The sequence below is a fragment of the Artibeus jamaicensis genome, unplaced genomic scaffold, assembly GCF_021234435.1.
Source record: "Artibeus jamaicensis isolate MK-2021 breed Jamaican fruit bat unplaced genomic scaffold, CSHL_Jam_final contig_60, whole genome shotgun sequence".
NCBI classification, from domain to species: domain Eukaryota; kingdom Metazoa; phylum Chordata; class Mammalia; order Chiroptera; family Phyllostomidae; genus Artibeus; species Artibeus jamaicensis.
This window is the reverse complement of record NW_026521900.1, coordinates 11,037,676-11,061,118: the sequence shown is the minus strand read 5'-3', so window position 1 is coordinate 11,061,118 and position 23,443 is coordinate 11,037,676. Positions and strand designations below refer to the sequence as shown.

General features: G+C 48.2%; 1 protein-coding gene across 1 annotated transcript; it reads left to right on the top strand.

The window, feature by feature from the left end:
* Nucleotides 1-501: 501 nt before the first annotated feature.
* GRIPAP1 (GRIP1 associated protein 1) lies at nt 502-23,381 on the top strand. The gene is made up of 26 exons (XM_037159465.2): nt 502-569; nt 2,823-2,889; nt 3,008-3,069; nt 3,985-4,011; nt 4,855-4,962; nt 8,044-8,194; nt 9,012-9,199; nt 9,391-9,438; nt 10,305-10,336; nt 10,439-10,486; nt 10,626-10,725; nt 12,233-12,310; nt 12,500-12,592; nt 13,339-13,473; nt 14,243-14,338; nt 14,595-14,807; nt 14,937-15,050; nt 15,849-15,926; nt 16,025-16,120; nt 16,235-16,291; nt 16,399-16,498; nt 18,028-18,158; nt 19,268-19,390; nt 19,517-19,610; nt 20,470-20,624; nt 21,505-23,381. The coding sequence occupies exons 1-26, from the start codon at nt 528-530 to the stop codon at nt 21,595-21,597; spliced, it is 2,529 nt and encodes an 842-aa protein (XP_037015360.1). The 5' UTR covers nt 502-527; the 3' UTR covers nt 21,598-23,381.
* Nucleotides 23,382-23,443: the final 62 nt, after the last annotated feature.

Genomic DNA, 23,443 nt, shown 5'->3' with positions numbered 1-23,443 from the left:
AAGAAAAAAGAGAAGAGAAGAGAAGAGAAGAGAAGAGAAGAGAAGAGAAGAGAAGAGAAGAGAAGAGAAGAGAAGGCCAAAGGCTTCAAAGGAGGCGGGATTCCCATTTGGAATTACACAGGGGAGGCAAGAACAAGACCTACGCAGAACTTCCGCTTTCATTTCTATGGTTATTAAGTCAACCATTCTCTTTAAAGGAGAACGGTGGAAGGATGATTTTCTGTCGGCAAACACTTCCTTCCCGATGAGTCCACCTCCGATACAGGGATGCTATCGTGTCATATCACAGTGGATATTCTATGAGAGCTCAAGTGTCAGACCAAATGACCTATATTCTGGTAAAATATTAAATTTAAATTCATCTGACTTGTCAATTTCATTATTTTCTCTCTGTCTCCGAAACGTTGAACTTCCGGAATAGATTCCTCCCCCTGTACTCCTGGCCAGTGGTTTGGTCCGACCCTCACAATGACAGCAGAACCCGCTGCGTCTGCGCAGAAAACTGTCGGGGGGTGGGGGGGAGGAACATGGCGCAAGCTCTGTCTCAGGAGGAGTTTCAGCGGATGCAGGTGCAGCTCCTCGGGGAAAAGACCACCGGGATGGACTATTAGGGGCGGGATAGAGAGATCATGCCACCGGCACTGAGACGGGGTTGGTTGGAATGGACCTTGAGTCTAAGGGGTTGATCCGGAGAAGGGAAACTGAGGTTCTGAGTGGTGAGACTATTGAATTGCGAGATACTATTGAGCTCTAAGGGGCTGAGTTTTATGAGTCTTGTGGACAGAAGAGAGACTCCTAGAGTGAGGGATAACTTATTCAGACCTGAAGGGTATGAGACTTGGGCTTGTGCCGGCGACACCATAGGTGGATGATGATAACATTAGACTTTGAGGGAAGGAGATCCAGAGAGGGAGAAACCATTTTGTTTGCAGAGGAAGGAAGTGGGCGTTGCGTCATTTACGTCATGGGGGGGGGCTTGAGAGGGCAATACCATAACCTGGTGGGAGGTGGAAATTTTTGTGGGAGATACCATTGCGCCAGGGAATGGGGCAAGTCCCCACACGTTGTCATTGTTCCTGGGAGTGGGAGATCCTGTGGGAGTGGTGGCAGTGAATCCCAAGAGGGGACAGTACCATTGGATGGTTAGGGGTGATTAAGCCTGGGGAAAGGAGTCCCTGAATAAGAGAGGACCAGAGGAATGATACCTTGGACCTCCTGGAGTGGAAACCACTGGGCTTTGGGGGAGTACCCTAACTGGGTGCTCCGACCATTTGATTTTCTTTTTGAGGGGGCACTCTGAGGTGGGATGAAAGGCCAGAAGTGGGCCTTTGTTGGGAGAATTCCTTACTGGGAAAGACCATTGGATTTTGTGTATGGGGAGACTCTGAATAGGGGAAAACCCTGAGTAGGGCCCTGTTGGAAGAGAGAAGAAACTCTGAATGAGGACAGGTAATGCACTGGTCTTTGAATGAGGGAAACCAGTTGTCTGTGTGTGAGGGACCCTGAGGGTGGAAGGTTGAGATCATTGTATCATGAAAGGGGAAGACTCCTGTAACTTGTGCAGGGGGTTCTGAGTGAGTAAGTAATCTAACTGGCCCACCCAAAGCCTTATGGAAGAAAGACTGTTACACAAGGAAGAAAGACAAGGAAGAAGGATGTAGGGTCATCCCATTGGATCATGACTGGGGAGATCTTGAGGGGGGTGGAGACCTCTGAGTGAGGAAGATTGATTTCATTGGGCCATGAGTGGGGGAAAACATTAGACTTTGATGGATAGGAACTCTAGGTGGGTGCCAGGGGTGTACAGTTGAATTAGGACTGTGGGAGACAGACCAATGGGTCCAGGAGAGGAAAGAATCTGTAGAGACCAAGCCCTCCGACCTTTAGCACAGCACCAGTGGGATGGTGGCTGGTGCCATGGGAGGCAAAGGTCCTGGTGGTGTAAGGGACAGTGGTTCTGGGAAGAACTGGCATCAGTGCTCTACAGGGCTGGTAGGTAGGTGTATGCTGTTTGACAAGGTCCATACTTCACCTTCCCTCAATTAGTGAAAAGGAACTGGACATATTTTGAAGCCTTGGGGGTGGGGACCCTAGGCAGCCCCCTATTACTCAGTGAAATCAGTCAGGAGACTACCAGGCCCTCTTCCACTGAGAAAGAAGAATGAAGGCAAGCTGCTACACCCTTCTCTGGCCAAGAGGATAGATAACACTCACCCCTGACAAAAAGATAGAATAGTGTTTAATGTGTGACAAGGTCAGCCAGGATGAGGAGGAGTAACCTTTTTTTAGAGAGAAAGAAAGGGAGGGAGAAAGGGAGAGAAACATCAATGTGATAAAGAAACATTGATCCGTTACCTCTCATACATACCCTCACTGGGAACCAAACCCACAACTTAGGCATATGCCCTAACCAGGAATCGAACCAGTGACCTTTCACTTTGCTGGACAGTGGCCAACCAACTGAGCCACTCCAGTCAGAGAAGGAGGAGGAACTTTATACTGTGGGCATGGAGAGCCATAGAACACATAAAGTAAGAGCCCGACTAGGTCAGTGCATTGTGGATTAGAAGAGGAGCAATGGGGGCAGTAAGGAGATGGAGAGGTTTGGCTGGCTGTGATTATAAGTAGCACTGCAGAAGGTGGGGTTGGGACTGAGAGTCTGGAAGCTCATTCAGGATGCACTATGTACAGATCTTAAGGAGTGACTAAAGAGGCACATGGGAGGCAGCAAGGTCTGTGGGGCTCAGGGGATTGGTAACTTCATGGTAAGGATAAGGGCACATTCCTAACCACATTGTTTTCTTTCCCTGTTTCCCCCAAAGGCTCAGCTTCTGGAACTACGGACAAACAACTACCAGCTTTCAGATGAATTACGAAAGAATGGTGTTGGTGAGCCAAGGGGTCTCATTAGATGGAGGTGGCTTTAGGGGGCAGGGGCCTGGTGGGAACACCATTCACCTCCTAAGCCACCCACTGAGGCTGAGACTATATGCTTTCCCCACACCAGAACTCACCAGTCTTCGACAGAAGGTCGCTTACCTGGATAAAGAGTTCAACAAAGCTCAGAAGGTAGTTCCCTCCACTACTCACTCGCCCATGCTTCCCTGTAGTCATTTGAGTCGTTCATTGGTCCAGTGAGTACCTACTGTGAACCAGACCTAATGTTACATTCTGTCATTCAAGAAATTCTCATGGAAGTCTCTTTAGTTTCCTAATTTTATCTAATTCTGCTTAATTTATCAATTAATTTTAATTTACTCAATTCATTTTTAGTTTCAATAACTTATTCTTGTTCATTAACATCTAACTAAAGAATCAGATCTACTGGTAAATTTGCCTTGAATCTGTCTCCTCTTCACTCACTCTCCTGCCTTGTGTTCCTATTTCTTATCCCTGTTCTGGTCCTGTTGGTAAAGTGAGACTGAACCTACCTCTCCAGTCCTCTGAAGATGAGATAGAAGCTATTGTGGCCCCTCAAGACATTCAAGGCCTTCCTTTGTCTCTTTTTTTACTCCTCTGTCCCCATGCATAGCACAATTTTATATATAATGTATGCTCCGTAAATATTTGTTAGATGAAGGAATACAGAATGCAGAAAGTCTGGCAGTCGGGAAACTGGACTTCTCTTTGGTAAGGTGATGATTTTCCCACCTGACAGTGCCCTCAGCTGCTCAGCAGAGGAACAGTAGTTTCCCTGATGTATGGCAGAGAGCCACATAGATGTGTTTGGACAGATATAGCAATACAACCAAGTGCCTGAGCCTGGGTTAAATACTAAGACCCATGAATAGCCTCAAGAGCTTACAGGAAAGGATGTAAGCAAGATGCCACTCACTCATTACACCATTACTGTAGGCTACAAATTGTCATGCAAGTTTTGTGGTTAAAGATGCTCCCATCCCCCATCCCCTGTTATCATTCTCCCCTCTTGACACTTGTTCCTCTCTGTTCACCTTCTCTCTCTCTCTCCCCCCTCACATTTAGGCACTGAGCAAGAGCAAGAAAGCTCAGGTAAGGGGACCCGTGGTGGGTAAATGTGTCTGGGAGATTGTCTTAGTGGGGATATTTCTGTACTCTGGGATCTCCTAGTACTGGCTTTTCCCTGTGTGTGCACTTGCAACTGTGACTCTCTACTCACTGCCATGTTTCTGTGTCTGTCTGTGTTTTACTGTGTTCATTTATCTCTCACTCTGTGCCTCTGTGTCTTTCCTTCTCCCTTTCTCTTTATCCTTCTAACTCCCTGTCTCTGTCTTCCTGTGCTCTCTGACTCTTGTTTCTCTCCCCAACCTTCTCTTTGTCTCTCCCCAACCTGTATTTATCTCTGCTATCATTTCATTTTTTTATCTCCTTCTGACTCCACGTTTCTCTCTCCCTTTTTCCTCTGTCTCTTCCTCACTCATTTCTTTCCCTGACCTCCTCTCTCCTGTCTCTGTTCTTTCTCCATGTGTTGGTCTCTCTGATCCAATCTCTCTGTCTTCCTACGTTTCCTTTTTTCCTCTCTTTCTCTTCATCCTTTTCTTCTTCCCTATCTATCCCTTTCCCCCATTTCTCTCTGCCTCCCATCTTCTCTATTTTTATCTACCCCTCTCTTTCCTCGCACTCTTTCCCCCTCATGTCCCTCACTCCCTCCACATCTTACCTTCTCTGTACCCCCTCATGTCTGTCTCTCTCCCTCCCTGTCATCTCTTATCCCTCCTGGCATCTCTCTCCTTGTATCTCCTGATTTTACTTGTCTCATTCTCTCTACTCTGTTTTTTCCCCACCCATGTAATTTTCTCCCTCTCTCTGTTCCTTTGCCCTATCTCACATCCTTTCTGCCCCTGTTGGAGACCTGGCCCATGTCTTCCACTGCAGGAAGTCGAGGGGCTGCTGAGTGAAAATGAGATGCTGCAGGCAAAGCTGCACAGCCAGGAGGAGGACTTCCGATTGCAGAACAGCACTCTTATGGCTGAGTTCAGCAAGGTGCTGGTGCCTGGGATAGCCAAGGGGCATTTTAGGGGTAGAGGGTCACCAGGGCTGAAGCTGGAGGGCAGCTGAGGGTGGTTGAACAGAGGCTGGCCCTGGATCACTGTCCATGGTGCTGAAAAGGGTCCTGGATGTCTGCTGGGGGGCAGTGGTTTGATAGATGGGGCTACCCTACTGTGCTGGGATTAGAAGGCTCCAAACCCTGAGGTCCTCTGGTTCCTGACCAAGTCATTCATTTTCTCTGAGCTTTAATTTCCTTGTGTATATTCCGGGGCTAATGTTATGGAACCCCAGGATATCGGTGGGTTTTAGGTAAAGTTCTTATGTTTAACATGGGATGGACAAATGCTCAAGCTGCTTCCCTTTTCTCTTTCTTCCTGACATGATCTTGGGGTTCTAGTTCTACATAATTTATCCTGGGTTGGATAATTCTCTCTCCTCACTGCTTTTGGTATCCTGGCTATATCTGAATCTACTGGGCAGTTGAAGACATTGTCTTTTGTTCCCGGCCTCTATTCTGTATTCATGCTCAATGATTTCCTAAGTTTTTAATATGTCTTAAGAAAGAAAGTCTCGTGACAATAAAATGGCGTTTCCAAGTCTCCACATGGAAATGTAGCGCTTAAGACCTTAAAAAACAAAACAAGCCCTGGCTGGTGTAGCTCAGTGGATTGAGTGTGAGCTTTGAACTGGAGGGTCACAGTTCGATTCCCGGTCAGGGCACATGCCTGGGTTGCAGGCCTGGTCCCCAGTGGGGGCCATGTGGGAGGCAGCCATGCATTGATGTTCCTCTCCCTCTCTTTCTTCTTCCTTTCCCCTCTGTCTAAAAAAAATTAAAAAACAAAAAACGCAACAACCTTTAAGCAGGTACAATACCAGGAGAGGTTATTTAGCAAGTAGTAGTTAAGAGCCAGGAGGACTAGATTAAACTCTTGGCTCTTTTACTAAGTACAACCTTGAGCATGTCACTTGACCTGCCTGTTTCTTGGTTCCCAAGATGTTTAAAATGGAAATGATGATAATGACAATACCTACCTTGCGGGGCTTTTGTGAAGATTGAATGGGTAAATGTCTGTGAGCTACTAAGAACACAGTCTTGCACATAGTATCACCTATGTAGATGTTAGCTTCTACTAGTATCCTTTTATTATTTTCCCTTGAAAGTATTTATTGACTTTGTGTAAAGCTTTAAAAGTTTTGTATCCTGTGACCCTGTCCTGCCTCAGCCCTTTCCACCTCTCACCTGCTCTATTCCTACAGCTACCTCACTGGTCTCCTCATTTTAGCTGCTTCTACTAGACCAAGCCCTAAAGGGTGTCCTGACCAGCAGCTCTTACCACATCACTCCTTTAAACCTCCTTTAAACAATACCTCCTAGTGGGTCCTTGCCCTCTATAGTTCAGAGTCCCTGATGCCCACATGCAGCCGACATTATCACCTCACTTCTCACTGCTTCCTGTCTTTAGCCTCAGTGGTATCATGGTTCTTACAGGGTGAGGCAGGGGCAGGTGTTCTCCCATAAATCTAGTTCATGTTCCCCAGCACCTTCCCTGGGCTAGGCCCTGGTCCAAGTACAGAACCTCCTTTACACTTTCCTCCTCTTCCCTCTGGGAACTGGAAGTACTCACAGAGAGACCTAAGTTCAAGGCTTGCCTCCCTTCACCACTTATTTGCTGAGATATTTCAGCTCACTTTTTCCTTCAACAAGTAGTTATTGAGCACCTGCTTTGTGCTCTGTGTTACAGAAATAATTGGGAGAGGTACAAAATAGTCCCCACTGTTGGAGAGCTTACATTCCGGGGATAGGATGGCCAGAAAGATGGTAACGTAGTAAACAAATAATAGTAGTACTGATAGGTGAACGTTTATATAGTGTTAACTGTGTGCCAGGTCCTGTTTGATGCACTTTACATTATACAGTTATTTAATTCTTACAGCAAGCTGATGAAATATTACTAGTATTCCTGTTTAACAGATAAGGAAAACTGAACCCCTGAGAGATAAAGTAGTCTGTCCCAAGGTCACACAGCTAATAAATGGCAAAGTAGAAATTCACATCCAGGCAGTCTGATTTCAGATTCTGTGCTTAAGACCCCTATGTTACAAAGTAAAACGTAATTGGCCATCAGAACTTACAATCCAGAATTTCTTAGAGCTTTAAGAAGTCAAAATACATATTAATTAAATTTAATTGCGATTAGTGCTGGGTAAGAAATAAATGAACGGGGGTGGGCTGGGATGGGAGTAAAAGACAGAAAACTCTACTTGAACAATAATTAAATTTTTAAAAAGAACTGAAAAAAAAGAAATAAATGAACAGAGTACTGTGCTAGAGAGTATTGGAATTTCTGTGTTGGGGAATACTACTTGAAAGGTGACATTTGAGCAGAGTGCTGAAGGATACAGCCAGTCATGTGAAGAACTGAATTAAAGCAGTGATGTTCTGGGTAGAACATATCCCAGGCAATAAAATAAAAATTCTCTGTGAGTCTTAGTAATCTCATCTGAAAATGGAACACAGGATCTTGTCAGGTCTGCCGTGAGAACTGTATTTTAGTCAGGAGTTGATAACGGGGTGAGCTTAGTTTTACTTGCATTGTACACCTCTCCACAGCCAAGGGCTGATGATATGGGCCTGTGGGCAGTACTGGCCCTGGAAATGCCCTAAAAGCTGTCTGTGGTGCCTAGGCTCCCAGACACAAAGCCCTCCACAGAAGAGGGATGGAGGTGGGGCTCTCCGTGATGCTGACATCTTGGACCAGCAACTTCCAGTGGAGCCTGAGGTCTTGGATTGCAACTGTGAGGTTGGAGTGGGCAAGCAGAAAATTGTTCTCAGTATGCTCAAACTTCTGTGATTGCCACTTAACAGATGTGTGAATTTGAAGTCATTTAACATCTGTGCCTCATCGTTCTTATCTGCGAAGTGGGGATACAATGAGGATGAGGGCATCTACGCATTACAGGAGTGTTACGGGAATTAAATGAATTGTAAAGTGCATGGGCCAAGTGCTTTATACATTTCAGCAAGTACTGCTGTGATTCTCTGCCATTCTGCTACCTTGCTCTTCCCCTGCTCAGCTCTGCAGCCAGATGGAACAGCTGGAACTGGAGAACCAGCAACTGAAGGATGGGGCTTCCAGAGCAGGGGCTGCCCAAGCCGGGAGTGTTGTGGATGGAGAGCTGCTGAGACTACAGGCGGAAAACACAGCCTTGCAGAAGAATGTGGCAGGTATGTGGAGGCCCTCCTGGGAATGTGTGGGGCCTTGGGGCTTGAGCAGGGTGTTTTCCTTCTGGGGAAAGGTTGGAAAGGCTCCAGAATCTACCTTGGTCCTGCCATGAACCCTAGTGTATGACTTTGGACAAGCCATTTCTCCTCTCTGGGACTAAGCTTCCTCAGTTACAAAGTGCATATAGTGATGCCCACCACCTGGAAGACTAGTAGAGCTAAGAGGTGGTATCTTTGTGAGTTTAGTTCATTCCTTGGTACCTAGCAGATTTTACAGATTAGATTGAACATCAGAAAGATGTTTCCTAAGTGGAGAAGGGGAATGAAGGAGTGTTGGAAAGATTCTGAGCCTAGATTGTCAGTGGGGTCTGAAATGAAAGCTGAGGGGAAACTTGATAGAACGTGGGAAGATCCTGATGTGTGGACTCTGGAGAACAGCTGGAGCTTGTGAGGTAGTGGGTAGTAGTTCGGTGATAAGGAGGGAGACCATAGAATGTGGCTGGGGAATAGGAGGTTATAGGAAGAATTCAACTGTAAGTGGGCAGTGGGGAATGATGGGCATGAACTTGGAGGGCTGGGCTGTTGGCAGAGCTTGGGAAACCAGTTTGGTCTAATTTGATGGTAGATAGGATTTCAGTGGTTGGTGGAGCTCGAAAGATTTGTGATTTGTGTGGATGGGGCTAAACCTTTGCTTTGTAGGCCTGTGGTCATTTGTGGCGGGGTCTCTGCTGAGGAGTTGAAGATCAATTCTCTATTTTACACATAGCAAGGGTCTTCAGAGATCACCTTATCCATCACGTATCTCTGTTCTACCCGCTAGCACTGCAGGAACGCTATGAAAAAGAAGCCAGGAAGTCTCCAACTGCCAGTGAAGGCCATGGGGACCACCTGGAGGAGGGCCAAGCCCTCACTACCTTATCCCCCATGCCATTGGCAGAGGTGGAGCTGAAGTGGGAAATGGAGAAGGAGGAAAAGAAATTGCTCTGGGAGCAACTACAAGGCTTGGAGGTGAATCTGGGTTTCTTGAAGCTGGGGTGCTAGGTAGCAGGCAGATGCCCTACCTCTGCCTTTGATCCCATGGAGATGTTTGTGACGTCACCATCTTGTGGGCTGGTAGATTAGGGAAGCAGGAGACAGAAGGCACAGGCCTTACCTCTCTCCTTGCTCATAATTACCCCCTCCCTTTTCCTTCCCTGCAGAGCTTGAAGCAAGCTGAAACATCCAGGCTACAGGAAGAACTTGCTAAGGTGGGACTGCCAAGCTTTTACTGGCCTTTGCCTTACCATCTGCTATACCTACCCTCGAAAGGCCAGAGCTGGCCGAGCGCCCTCTCATAGCTTCAGTTTTGTCATCTGTGAAATGGAGAGACTGACACTTGTGTGTCAGAGTTGCTTTCCTTTTTTAAAAAAATTGTTTTAATTTATCGATTTTAGAAAGAGGAGGGGAGACAGAGAGGGAGGCATTGATTTGTTCCAATTAACTATGCATTCATTGGTTGATTCTTGTGTGTGTCGTGATTGGGAATCAAATGTGCAACTTTGGTGTATGGCGAAGATACTCTAACCTACTGAGCTACCCTGTCAGGGCTCAGAGTTGCTTTCATTATGGAATCGACTAATGCGGTTTCACTATGTCTTGTACCTGGTAGGCCCCATGCCTTTCTTCTTTGTCCTCCAAGCTCTACTTGTTATTCATTCATCTATCCATCCATCCAAGAATTTATAGACTGAAGGCTCATATCTTAGGAACTGGAACCCAGTGTTGTGGATGGCAGTTGTCATCCTGCTTTCCAGGCCTCCCAGCCTTGCCATTCTATTATGTAGCCATTGGTTGATATGTTGGGGACATAAGTGCTGGGCTTTGGAGTCTGAGGGAGCTGGGTGGAGATCATATTGTTGCTGCTGATCAGCTGGGCAGCCAAAGACCCTTTTGAAACTCAGTTTCCTCATTTGTAACACCAGTAATACTTCTCAGGACTATTTTGAGGATTCCACAAAATCACATAAGTAAATTCAGTTTTCATAAAAGACTTAGTAAGAGTGTCTATAAATATTAAGTTTATTTTTGTGTTTATTAATATTATGATCATTTATCATTTGTTTGTACCCCCCAGCTCTCTGAGAAACTGAAAAAGAAACAAGAAAGGTAAATTTCTTTTTTCCAGAAGTGGAGGAAGGGATCTGGTGGGACTAGGGAGAGGATTTACTTATGGAATGGACTCATTTGTGTCTGTCTTTCTATGGGCAGTTTTTGCCGTCTGCAGACAGAAAAGGAGACACTATTCAATGACAGCCGGTAACTACCAGGGTTGGGAGTATTGGTGGACTCCAGTGACAGTGCCCAACAGAATTAACTGAAAGCCTCAGGAGCAGAGCTGGGAGATTAGGCCTTACACCATGGTCAATGTGCCCCCGCTGCCCCACATCACCCTTAGGAACAAGATTGAGGAGTTACAACAGCGGAAGGAAGCTGATCTCAAAGCTCAGTTGGCTAGAACTCAGAAGCTGCAGCAGGAACTCGAGGCTGCCAATCAGGTGAGAGGCTGAATTCTGAGATCTTGGGATAGGGACCAGGGCTGGGAGTCCAAATCACTCTGAGGAGTATGGAGACCAGTCTTAGATTTTTTTGTGTTGGAAACACAGTGACTGGATGGGTCTTAGGGCTCCAAAGAGCTAGGAAAATGGGAACTGGGGAGCCCCAAAAGCCCTTGGAGTTGGGCTAGGAATCTACATGAATCAGAGATCCCAAGGGACTGAGGACTTGGGGGCTGCATGCCACAAGTTTGGGTGAATCTGCAGCTCTGGGGGATTATAGGCAGGAGTCTGGAAAAATCTGTGAGGACTAGAAGCTGAGACCAGGAATGGGAGTGAGTCTAAAATTCCCTGGAGGTTGGGTGACTTTTGAAAAATTTTATTTATTTTTTAGAGAGAGGGGAAGGGAGGGAGAAAGAAAGGGAGAGAAACATCAGTGTGCAAGAGGAACATTGATCGGTTGCCTCTCGAATGCCTCCAACCAGGGTGCTCAACCCACTGAGCCACACCAGCCAGGGTGGCTGGGTGACATTGAGACGTATGGGGCCTGGGTAGATGCAAGACTTCCACGGATGAGACAGTTGGGCCTGGAGCCTGAGTGCACTTGAGACCCTCAGGGTATTGGTCTGAGTTACCTAGGAAGCTGGATCACATGTGATGGGTGGTTCACATGTCATGAGACCCCTGGGGCCTATGAATACAAAACTGGTGAGTGCAGGATGTCCAGAGATTGGAGCAAAAGTCTAATTGGGTCTGAGACTCCTGAGGGTTGGGGATTGGGTGAGTTTAGAGCCTCCAGGCTTCCCCCTAAAGTAGGTGAGTAGTCTGAAGTCCTGTGGATTGTGGAATATGGTGGCTTGCAGGTCTAAGGATCCTAGGAGCTACAGAAAGAAGTTTGGGTAAAGCTGGATCTTCATTTAGCCAGGTCTGAAGATCTCCAGAGACTGGGGACAGGAATGGAAGATGGTGGAGGGGTTGTTAATCTTGAGACCTCATCTTAAGCTGGAAATTAGGAGACTATGAGTTAGAGACCTCTAGAGTCTGGGCTATGAGTTTGGATGGGTCTGAGACTCTTGGCAGCTAGGAATATGGGGGGCTGAGTTTGTGTGAAACCCCTTGAGGTTGGGGTCTGGAGTCTGGGTGAAGCTGGAGTCCCTGGGAACTAACTGTGCCTGAGAACCTAGGGCTTCTAAACTGGAATCTGGGTGAACGTGAGGTCTAGAGGCTCAGTGAACGCGAGGTCTACTGTGGGTGGGGGCTAAGTGAGTCTGAAATCACCAGGAACATGGTGTTTTCTGAGATTCTTGGGACTGGGATATAGGGGTGCTTGAGGCCCCTGGGGGTATGACTAGAGTCTGGGTAAACCCAAGATCTCTGCTGGCTGGGTATCTCAAGACCCCCAAGTGCTAGGCACATGCTGTCAGGTAGTTAAAGATGGAGTCTGTATAGTTCTGTGTACCCTAGGGGAAGCTGAGATCTCAAATAACTTCCCCTGACCTGGTCCCCACAGAGCTTGGCAGAAATGAGAGATCAGCGGCAGGGGGAGCGCCTGGAACATGCAGCAGCTCTGCGAGCCCTCCAAGATCAGGTACGTCATACTGGTGGGCTCGGGAATATGGGCGTCGAGGGTGGGGGCAGTTCCAGTGGGTATCGAACAGGCAGGCCAGGCCCCAGGGGTCCTGCTTTCCCTTGTTGTGGTGTCTGTGTATGAGCGTGTGTCCTCTCTTGGCTGTCCCCGTCCTGGACCCACTCTCACCTATTGTGGGGGTGGAGCCAGGTGTCCATCCAGAGTGCGGATGCTCAGGAACAAGTAGAAGGACTTTTGGCTGAGAACAATGCCTTGAGGACTAGCCTGGCTGCCCTGGAGCAGGTACAGGACACTTTGGGAGCCCTCTGTTATCCTTCCCCAGTTCCCCCTTCTCCCTCTGCTTCTGATCCATATTGAGGCAGTGTATTCCTGACCTCATGCTGTTCTCCCACCCCTGTTTCTGTTTTATTCTCAGCTGCTTTCTATTGGCTTCCATTCTGCTTCTCTTATGTCCCTACTTCTCTTGCATTCATCCCTGCTTCTCCTATAAAGTGCAAGAAGTAGACTAGTCTTAAGTGTACACTCAGTGAAGCATGTTTGTCTATCTTATCTGTTTGTCTGTCTGTCTGTCTGTCTCTCTCTCCGTGTAGCCACCACCCAGCTCAAGACAGAGCATTTTTTGCACCCCAGAGGTCCCTTCTACCCCTTCTTAATTTATACTTCCCCCAAAATAACCACCCCTCTGACCTCTAGCAACATAAATTAGTTTTATTTGTCCTTTACCTTCATGCAAATGGAATCTGGCTTCCTTTTTGTGTCTGGCTTCCTTCCTATAGCACTATCTATATCTATGATGTTAATTTATATGTAGCACTGGTTTGTTCTTTTATCTCTGTGTAGTACCCCTTAGGTGAATATACCACACTTATCCATTCCCTTGTTGATCTTTCTCTCAGTGTTCTTCTCTTTGAAATTCTTCCTCTCTCTTCCTGGCTCTCTCTCTCTTTCTACCTGTCTCCCTGGAACTGGGAGGCTCACACCTTGTGACTGGCCCCCAGCGGCCTCTTTCACTCCACTACTTTCTCTAGATCCAAACAGCCAAGACCCAAGAGCTAAATATGCTCCGGGAACAGACTGCTGAGCTGACAGCTGAGTTGCAGCAGCGGCAGACTGAGTATGAAGACCTCATGGGACAGAAAGATGACCTCAACTCCCAGCTTCAGGTGACACTTATGGTTGTGACCTGTCTTCTAGTTCCTAGTGCTGGCGCAGTGGAGTTTGTGATGAGGTGCAGTGGGAACACTGTGCAGTCAGGAAGACCTGGTGTCCAGTGTAGCTCCCTAATGTATTAGCTATGTGTGTGTCCTAGATCAAGTTCTTTCATTTCTAAGACTAAGAATCTTCAATTAGATAGGAGAGCCATTCTGAGTCCATAATAGACAGTAGAATACTAATAGTAGTTTCTACTGAATAAAAGCTTAGTTCTCTCTCATGTAAGAGTGGAGCTAGGTTGCCCAGGTATGGGATGCTGGTTTCTGATCCATCGACAGAGACCCAGGTTCTTTCTACATTGCTGTTCTGTCACCTTTGACATAAGACTATCTTGGCATCCAAGATGCTTGCTCAAGCTCCCCTACCATCATGTTTTTATTTCATCTGAAAGGAAGGAGAAAAGGCCCAGCATGCCCTTTTCCTTTACAGTGTACACAATACTCACCACTTTTAATTCCATGGATACACTTAACTGTGAGGGAGGCAGGGAACCATCAGCTGGACCGCTGTGTGCCTAACCACGAAGTCTATTGCTAGAGAATGAAGGGAGAATGGATACTGAAGAGCAGCTAGCAGTCTCTGCCATGGTTCTCATGTCGAAATGGAGAGGACAGTACCCACTTTATGGGGTTTAGGGAGGTGGTCTACCAGAAGTGTCATGGGTGACCAGCATCTCTTGGGTGCTCTTTTTCAAACTCACCTCCTTTGTCCCCGCATTAGGAGTCATTACGAGCCAATAGTCGGCTGCTGGAACAACTTCAAGAAATCGGGCAGGAGAAGGAACAACTGACCCAGGAACTACAGGAGGCTCGGAAGGTGGGCAGCTCTGGGAAGGTTGCAAGGCCTGGTTCACACAAATAGGGCAGGTCATGTGGCCCAACCCACAGGAAAGGGAAAGGACACAAAGTGACCAGTTCCATGAGGATGGGTGACTGACAATCAGTTCTGTGGGGATAGAGATAAGGTGGAATTTGGCTCATTCCTCGGACCTGGGGAGAGGGTTGTAGGCCTTCTTTGGCGTTCAGGGAGAACTTTGACAGACATCCTCCTGCTCCACCTTCCTGGCCCCCAGAGTGCTGAGAAGAGGAAGGCCATGCTGGATGAGCTGGCAATGGAGACGTTGCAGGAGAAGTCCCAGCACAAGGAGGAGCTGGGAGCTATCCGGCTTCGGCATGAAAAGGAGGTGCTGGGGGTGCGTGCCCGCTATGAGCGGGAACTCCGTGAGCTGCATGAAGACAAGAAGCGACAGGAGGAGGAGCTCCGTGCCCAGATCCGTGAGGAGAAGGTGGGTGGGTAGATCATGATGCACTTCGACCTCTAAAACAGGAGCACAGCACTGCTAATGGGCTAGGGCATGGCGTGGGTGAGGTGCCTCCTCCACCTGTCTGGCCCATGACAGTCTGTCCTCTTCCAGGCTCGAACGCGGGAACTGGAGAATCTCCAGCACACAGTGGAAGAACTTCAAGCTCAGGTACACTCTATGGATGGAGCCAAGGGCTGGTTTGAACGGCGCTTGAAGGAGGCTGAGGTGAGTTGGTGCCTGGTGAGTCTCAGAGGCTGATGGGAGGGGGGCACGCCAAACCAAGAAACAAGGAGTTGGTTAGGCCCTCGAACTTTCTGAGATCCCTTGGACTTAGGTATCCCCACAGCCTCCCTGGCTAAATAGCAGCCCTTTGGAGGGGACTAGGGGATGGCCATCAGTAAGGCAGAGCATCAAATCTGAAAATTTGAAAAGCCACCTCTTCTTTCTGAAATTATACTTCTGTCAGGAAATGATTGTAATATCCTAATGTTGTTTGAACAAAAACTTTTATTGCTACTTTCTGGAAAACTCCAGATAATCCAGTATGTGGGAGGTAGTGTCACAGACCCCTGAGGAACATAGATGCTGGATCCAACCACGTTCCCGGGTTTGAGTCCCGGCTGGGCCACTTTCTAGCTGTGTGACCTTAGCCAAGTTTCCTGACCTCTGTGCAACCTGTTTCATCATTGGTAAAAAAGGAATAACAATAATACCTATTGTCTAGGTATCGTGGAGGGGTATATAAAATGAGTTAATATATGTAAAAGCCTTACAACACTTCTCACCTGCTGTAAATGCTGTATTATGTTTTATTAAATAACATGTAAATGCAAATGTTAGTCTTGGATGTGACAACGCAGCCCCAGATGTGACACTTTTGTGTACTGCTGAAAGGCATGCGATGTTCCCTGCAGGAGTGTCTTTTCTGCACACCTGGGGACCCCGTGCTGCAGTCGCTCACACATCTCACTGGGCGTGATGTCCTCTGGGGGGCTGTGGTGAGACCTGGGACTTGTCTTGTAGGAATCTTTGCAGCAACAGCAGCAGGAACAAGAGGAAGCCCTGAAGCAGTGTCGGGAGCAGCACACTAATGAACTGAAGGTGCCTATTGCATGGTGTCATTCATCTCCGGGGAGGGAGAGGCTCTGGTAGAAGGACTGTTTCTGGAGTTGAGGCCTGAGCTGCCTTCTGCTTTGCAGAGCAAGGAGGAGGAGCTACAGTGTGTTTTGGATCAGCTCCAGCAGGCCCGGGAGGAGCGTGACTGCCACCTGAAGGCCATCAGCAGCCTGAAGCAGGTTACTGCTTGCCTCATGGTCCTCAAACACACCCCAGGCCTCGGCTTGCAGTAATAATGGGGCAGAGAGGGAGCCATTCTAGCACCCGCCAGCCATGCTTTCTCTATCACACAGGAAGTGAAGGACACAGTGGATGGGCAGCGCATCCTGGAGAAAAAAGGCAGTGCCGCGGTACGAGGGGGAAGTGGTGTCCCCGCACAGCCCTGTCCTGCCCTGTGTTCCCCAACCTGTGGCTCCACTGGGCCTCAGCCCCTCCCTTTCCCTCTGTGCCCCCAAAGCTCAAGGATCTCAAGCGGCAGCTGCACCTTGAGAGGAAACGGGCGGATAAGCTGCAGGAGCGGCTGCAGGACATCCTAACCAACAGCAAGAGCCGCTCCGGTGAGGGACCCAGACCTCAAGGGAGGCTGAGACCCAGGGAGGCAGGGCTTGGGCCTGAAGGCCGGAGCTGCTTCCTCTGCCTCATTCTACCAGCTCTCCTGTGTCTTCTGTCCCTCTTGAACTTGATCTGCCTTTTCCCTTTTCTCTGCATCTGTCTCTTTCCTCTGTTTGTATCTTTCTCTGCATTATCTCTATGGTCTCTCTTTCCTTTTTGCTGTGTCTCTTCTGTTTCTGTCTCCCTCTCTGCCTGCTCATATCATCTCTCTGTATCTGCCTTTCCCTCCCTGCTTTTTTCCCTAGTTCTCTCCTTTTCTCCTCCCACCTTTCTTTTTCTTTTCTCTCTCCCTTTATCTTTCTCTATCTGTCTCCTGTCTTTTTCTGTGTCTGCCTCTGTCCGTTACCCCGTAACCACCATGTGCACACTCCTGCACCTCGCCCAGTGTCTGTAAATGTCTTCTATCCATTCTCTCATCTATGAATATGGACTGAGTCCCCATGCTCCAGGGTCCCTGATGGGAAAGCCTCCATGTCTTGGTCTCAGTCCAAGATGAGCTAGGGAGACTGGCTTACAATCGGGCAGCAACACTGTGGTATGATCATTATGCAGCTAAAGTCCATCTTATTTCTGCCACTTATGCCAGGCAATGCAACAACAACGAAAGTTGGGTGCTGCGGACTTTTTTTTTTCCAAGAAAGAAATAGCCTATCGATATGTTTAAATAAATAAAGATGATGCAGTAATGACTCTGGTGCATCTCCCATATCACAGGCTCAGAGAAAACTTGTTCCCTGTCTCTCTGCAGCTCATCTGCTCTTGCAGGAGATCCTGAGGATATGGCATCAGCCCCCCAGTCCTGATACCCCAAAGCAGCTTCAGGAGCAGAGGCCTAAGCACAGTGGCCACGTTTTAAGCAACGTGGCAAAAACGAATGTATCTCACTAAATCAATGTCTCTGAGGCACTTTATATCTGAAGTAACCCATATTTATAAAAGAAGAGTTTGATTTCTCTTTCGTTACAGATTCATGTATGAATCAACAAACATATTCAAAATTGTATGCTATACATTGTTAGATGAAATCAGATTTAGGTGCCTGACTACAAGACTTAGTGCAATCTTTTCCTCTGTCTCTGCTCTGACTTGTGTCCTTATCCAGGGTCTCTTCCTCTCTCATCTTTCCCAGCTTGCTGTCTCTCTGCAATTTTATCTCTGCATGCGGGTGTTCTCCTGTGCCCTCTCCAGCTGTTTGTGCCCTGATGAGTGTCTGTGTGCCACTTTTCATGTCCATGTGTGTCCACTTCATGAAATTGCCCCCATTTCTTCACCTTTGCTTCTCTTCTGATGTGTGTGGGTTTGCCTAGAGAGACAGCTCCCTTTTCTGATGCAGCCTCTCCCTATCCTCCTGTGTGCCCAAGTGTCTTTTTGCCTCTTTCCATCTCTGTCTAATCTATTTCTGCCTCTTCCTGCCAGTTACTCCCCTCGGACCCTGGGGAACTGGAGCTCAGGTTTCTCTTCCCTCTCTGCCCAGGCCTTGAGGAGCTGGTTCTCTCAGAGATGAACTCACCAAGCCGGACCCAGACTGGGGACAGCAGTAGCGTCTCTTCCTTCAGCTATCGGGAAATCTTGCGGGAGAAGGAGACCTCAAGCATTCCAGCCAGGGTAAGAGGCAAGGAAGAGCCAACAGCTCCAGTCTCTCCTACCCAAATTCTGGGGCCCTCATTTTTCCTTCTGGACCCAGCACACGCATTTTCTTGTCAACGTTGCCCCAAGCTCACCAGCTTAGTTTCAGATCGCCAAATAGGGGATGGACAAATTATTCCCTCTAACCCTCTTTTTCATCATCTGTGGGTTAATTCTGCCTTTCCTGGTGCCATAAAGTAAGTAGTTTTAGGAGGTGCATCATCGCTATGGGAAGTCCTTTTTTCCAACTCATGATTATCACTTGCTATTGTTGTCTAACATACCAACTTCCTTGCCAGCTACTTTTGCTCGGATTTTTTTTTTTATTCCATGTGTGTGCATCATAGAAACAATTTTAAAACACAATTTTAAAAAAATCCAAAGCATTCGCATTTTCACCTGGAGATTACCACTATATATCCTTAGTTCTTGCCCTTCCAGGCCTGTTTCTCTTTTTGTAATCCTAAATGAGCTCATAAGTAACCTGTTTTTGTTCGGCTGATCGCTACCCTCTCATTTTGTTAATTTTCATCTCATCTAATACTCTGACCTTAATCAGATCTCTCCAGTTGGCTCCAAAATGTCATTTGTTGCTGGTTTTCTGTGAGTCAGCATTCAGTTTAAGAGCACATGTTGAATCTGGTTGCTTTAGGTCCCTTAAGTCTCTTGAATCTAGTATGGTAGCTTTTTTTTTTTTTTTTTTTTTTTTCACAACACCAACCTGTAGAAGAGACCAGCCCAGTTGACCTGCAAAAAGTATTCCGCCTTTTGAATTTTTCTGCTGGCTTTCTCGTGGTATCATTTAGCTGGTTCCTCTCTCCTCCATTTTTCCTGTCACCTGGAATTTAGGTCACAGGTGCTATGGGTTCTCCATTCTCTCCATAAGGCTATGATGTGGTCGTTCCTGTCTCTCCTTTAGGCAAAGGGGGATCAAGCCTGAGGGTGCCAAGACTTGACTACAGCCCTAGGTGCAGAGCCCACCCTCCGCCCAACACCCCGAAAGAGAAATTCAATCTCTTTCTTAACCCCGATTGTGTCTGGGGCTGAGGCACTGAGTTAGGGGGCTTCTCCCCTCCTCTTCCCTGCAGTCCTTGTCTAGCAGCCCTCAAGCACAGCCCCCAAGGCCAGCAGAGCTGTCAGATGAAGAAGTGGCTGAGCTCTTTCAGCGCCTGGCAGAGACGCAGCAGGAGAAATGGATGCTGGAGGAGAAGGTGCTGTCTGCCTGCTTGTCCCTACATGGCCAGGAGGCCAAGGAGGGGTGGTTGATGTCTGGCTGGCCCCTCCTCGTGTAGATGTATGCAGTCAAAGGGTCTGAGGTAGGCTGGGCCACCCCACAGGTGAAGCACCTGGAAGTGAGCAGCGCCTCCATGGCAGAGGATCTCTGCCGGAAGAGTGCCATCATTGAGACCTACGTCATGGACAGCCGGATCGGTCAGTGGCCCGTCCCCAGCCCTCACCAATCATCCAACCTTGCCCCTGCTCCCTCCTTCCCCACTGTCCAATGCCAGGGCTTTTCTCCTCTTCTCTTGGAACTCAGCAAAGCTACTGACAAGACCACAGCTGATGGAAGGGATACCAGGGCAGCCTGTACTTGTGTCTTTCTGTTCTCTCTTATCTTGGCTCTTCCCTCTTCTCTGGGTCTCTGTCATCTTTCCACTCTGCTTTCTCTAGTGTGTCTCTCTGCCTTCTTTCTCCTTTCTTCTCTCTTTGTCACTTCCTCGTCTTTCTCCCCCTTATCTCTTCTCCTTGTCTCTTTTTTGTGCCCCATTTCCCCTTCATGTTGTCACAGTGTTCCTGTCTATATTGTTCCATCTCAACACATTTTCTTAACATTTTTTTCAGAAATTTTCTTTCTCTGTGTGTGAATACCTTTGGGGCCTTATCTTTTCCTCACTTTTCTCCCTCCTCTCTCCTCTTCCTCTCCTCTCTCCTCTTTCTCCCCCCCATCTTTATTTCTTTTGCCCCATTGTTTCAAACCTTCTCTCCCTTTTCCCCCCTATGAATCAGAATAATACCAACCGACATGCGCTGAGACCTGACTGTGCTCTGTTCTTCACATGCAGTCATATACATTTTTCCAGCTCCATGAGTTAGTTATCCCCATTTTTCAGGGCAGCACAGCTACCAAGTGACAACCAGGATTCACATGGCTAAGCCTCTGCCCCTTACATGAAATGGCCTGTCCCCCACTTTTCTCCTCCACTCTCCGTTTCCTTTTTTTCTGCTCTGTCTCTGGCTATTTCTCCACTGGTTCTGCTGAGTGGGTAGCTCTCAGCCTGGGCCCTTGCAGATGTGTCCGTGGCAGCAGGCCACACAGACCGCAGTGGGCTGGGCAGTGTCCTGAGAGACCTAGTGAAGCCAGGAGATGAGAACCTTCGGGAGATGAACAAGAAGCTACAAAACATGCTGGAGGAGCAGCTCACCAAGAATATGCATCTACATAAGGCGAGTAGCCTACCACTGTGCCCATCTGTCCATGCAGCCACCCGACTCCCCGGTCGCCATACAGGCCCTCGGTCATCTGCCAGTCTCCCCCATCTACCCACCCCATTCACCAACCATTCCTTCATCTTCATCTTCCCATCCTCCAGTCAAGTTGCTATGGTTAGTTTGGTTCACTTTTCCCTCTGTCCTTGCATCCATCCACTCGTCCGTTCATATACGCAGTCACCCAACTCTTCCATTGACCTACCGTACTATTTGTCCATATGCCCCTTACTCATTCAATCATCTGCCCCATGTCTTTCCACCCATTTCCTGACCTACTGCCCTCTTTCTTAACACCTATTCATCAATCATACTCCTTGCCCTAGCTTTTACCCACCCACCCAGCAACCTGCCTGCCTACCCGGTGCCCTTCCTTTGTCCTCTGAACAGTTCATTTGTCCACCTGTTTGCCTACCTTGGATCCCCCATGTGTCTACCCACATGTCCACTTGTCCATCCTGGCACTCAAATATTTCCCCCATTTCTGAAGGATTTAGAATGAATGCAGACCGGGCATCCGCTTCAGAGGAGCAAACTCACTATTTACTAAAAAGAAGGTGGCCAGGGTGGTAGGGGGTCATATCCTCCAGTGCACCGTGCATAGTAGGCAATCCACTCCCATATCCATATCCCTATCTCCAGAGGCTCCCATACCCTCATACATACACCTTTCCTGAGCCCAGCTCACTGCTAGGGCCTTTGTGAACTTCTCCAAACACCTTCCTGTCCCAGGCTAGACTTGGGTATTGATTAATAAAGTAAGAAGGACACCCCAGGCTTGGTGAGGGAGCTTCCCCTGCTACCTTCTCTGGCCCCTGATGGTTTATTTGTTTCTTAGGACATGGAAGTTCTGTCCCAGGAAATTGTGCGGCTCAGCAAGGAGTGTGTCGGGTCCTCTGACCCAGATCCACAACCAGGAGAAGCCAGCTAAAGACCTGCAGGCTGCCCCCACTTCCTCCTCAACCCACCCCTACAACACCATTCCCTTGGGCTAAAGTGGGGAAATGGGGGCCAGCACCAAAATCAAATAAGTTAGGAGACTGGACATTAAAGGGGTTGGAAGCCTGATGGCTGGTTGTTAGTGACCCTATCTTAGGGCAGTGGTCCCTGGGGAGTGAGGACCCCGAGGGGAAGGGCAGGGATTTCTGGTCCTCCTTGGCCCTGATTCCCAGGGGCAGTTGCCTTCATCTCTGCATGAGCTCTCCTTCCCAGAGACCAACTCTTTTTTATTTTATTTTATTTTTAATTTATGTCTGGAAGCCTGGCTACTCTGCATTTGGGGTCGGGGATATTGGGTGGGGTGCAGTCCGTGTTCAGCATTCTAGCAATGTGTGTGTGTGTAAAGGCTGTGCAGCCAAAATATCATCTGGCCAGGTGGGCCCACCCACTGACTGTCTGCCCTCATTCTTTCCAGCCAGTAGGGATGTACTGTACTGGTCACACCACTGGAATGGGAAGGGAGATCTCTGGCCTCAGCTTTACTCTCCTTCACCCAGCCTCAGCCAGACTGTCTTCAGTGGCTGTTGACTAGCCCCTCAAACTAAGTGGAGCAGAAATATCTGCAGATATATGTGTGGGTAGATGTGTATGGGGTGTGGGTATGGTTGAGTGGGCAGGTGGAAGGATGGGTAAGTGGATGGACTAACGGATAAATAAATAGAAGGTTGCATGGATAATGGATAGATTAGGAAATAAATGGACAGATGGATGAATAGGCAATGGGATGAATAAATGGATAGATGGATTGGTAGGTGGATAGGTAGAGAGGATTGACAGGTGCGAATACAAGTGGACAGATGGATGGCTAGGGGAATGTGAATGGATGAGCGGGCAGATGGATGAGCTAATGAATGAGAAGAAAAGGAGAATAAATGATGGGCAAGAGCTATGGGTGAGTGGACAGAGGGAGTTACATATGAATAGGCTGGTGAGTAGTTTGGTAGATGGGGTAAATATACAAATGGATGAGCGCGCGGGTGGGTGAAGGGATGGAGAAATGGACAAATCAGAAGTGTGATGAGTTTGCAAATGGAGGGTTACATGGAGATGAATTGAAAGGCTATAATTGGCCCTGCATTACTGCTCTCCGGCGCCACAGAGCTTTAATTACTAAAAACGAGTCCTCTGCACCATGCCCTGTGCATCCCCTTTCACATCACTCCATGTAATGCTCCCAGTGACACCATCAGGTTGGGGTAACTCTCCATCTGACAAATGAGGAAACAATGCAAGTCACTTGCTCAAGGACACAGCAAGTCAGCAAAGCTGGGGTTCGAACCCATCCACGCCAGAGGCACTTGGTACCTAGTGCTCTTGCCACAGGAGCACAGCTCTCTAGGGGAGGACATGATGTGAGGCTCCAGGATGTGAACAGATGAAGGAGACTACCCCTCAGAGTGGGGCCTGCTGGGAAAGAACCTGGTATGGGAGTAGGATCTCACTTGTCCCCAGCTGCACTCACCCCCCATTTCACATTTGAAAACAGGATGACCACACTTCAGTCCCAGCAGTCTTGGTTAGAGCTGGGCTTTAATCGGTGTCCCCCAGCAGCTTTGGGGGCCTGGCCATCTATAGAAATGCTCTCCACCAGTACCCCTTCATCCATCCCTTCTCCAGCCTTGGGGGGGGGGCAGGGAGGGGACACAGCGCTGCATCATTCCCTGTGGCACTCTGCTCTAGGGCCATTAAATAGACGCCTCCCCATCGATTGCATCTGCTAAGTGCTGCTGATTCAGACGGTGGGGGTGGGGGACCCAAGGGGCAGGGGGGTAGGAGCT

What these genes read in the sequence shown, in the direction of transcription:
- GRIPAP1 (XM_037159465.2), top strand. Translation starts at nt 528, where the DNA reads ATGGCGCAAGCTCTGTCTCAGGAGGAGTTTCAGCGGATGCAG. An exon ending in CTTGCAGAAGAATGTGGCAG is followed by an intron (nt 8,195 to 9,011) that starts GTATGTGGAGGC and finishes TCTACCCGCTAG; the next exon opens with CACTGCAGGAACGCTATGAA. An exon ending in CAACAGCAAGAGCCGCTCCG is followed by an intron (nt 16,499 to 18,027) that starts GTGAGGGACCCA and finishes CTCTCTGCCCAG; the next exon opens with GCCTTGAGGAGCTGGTTCTC.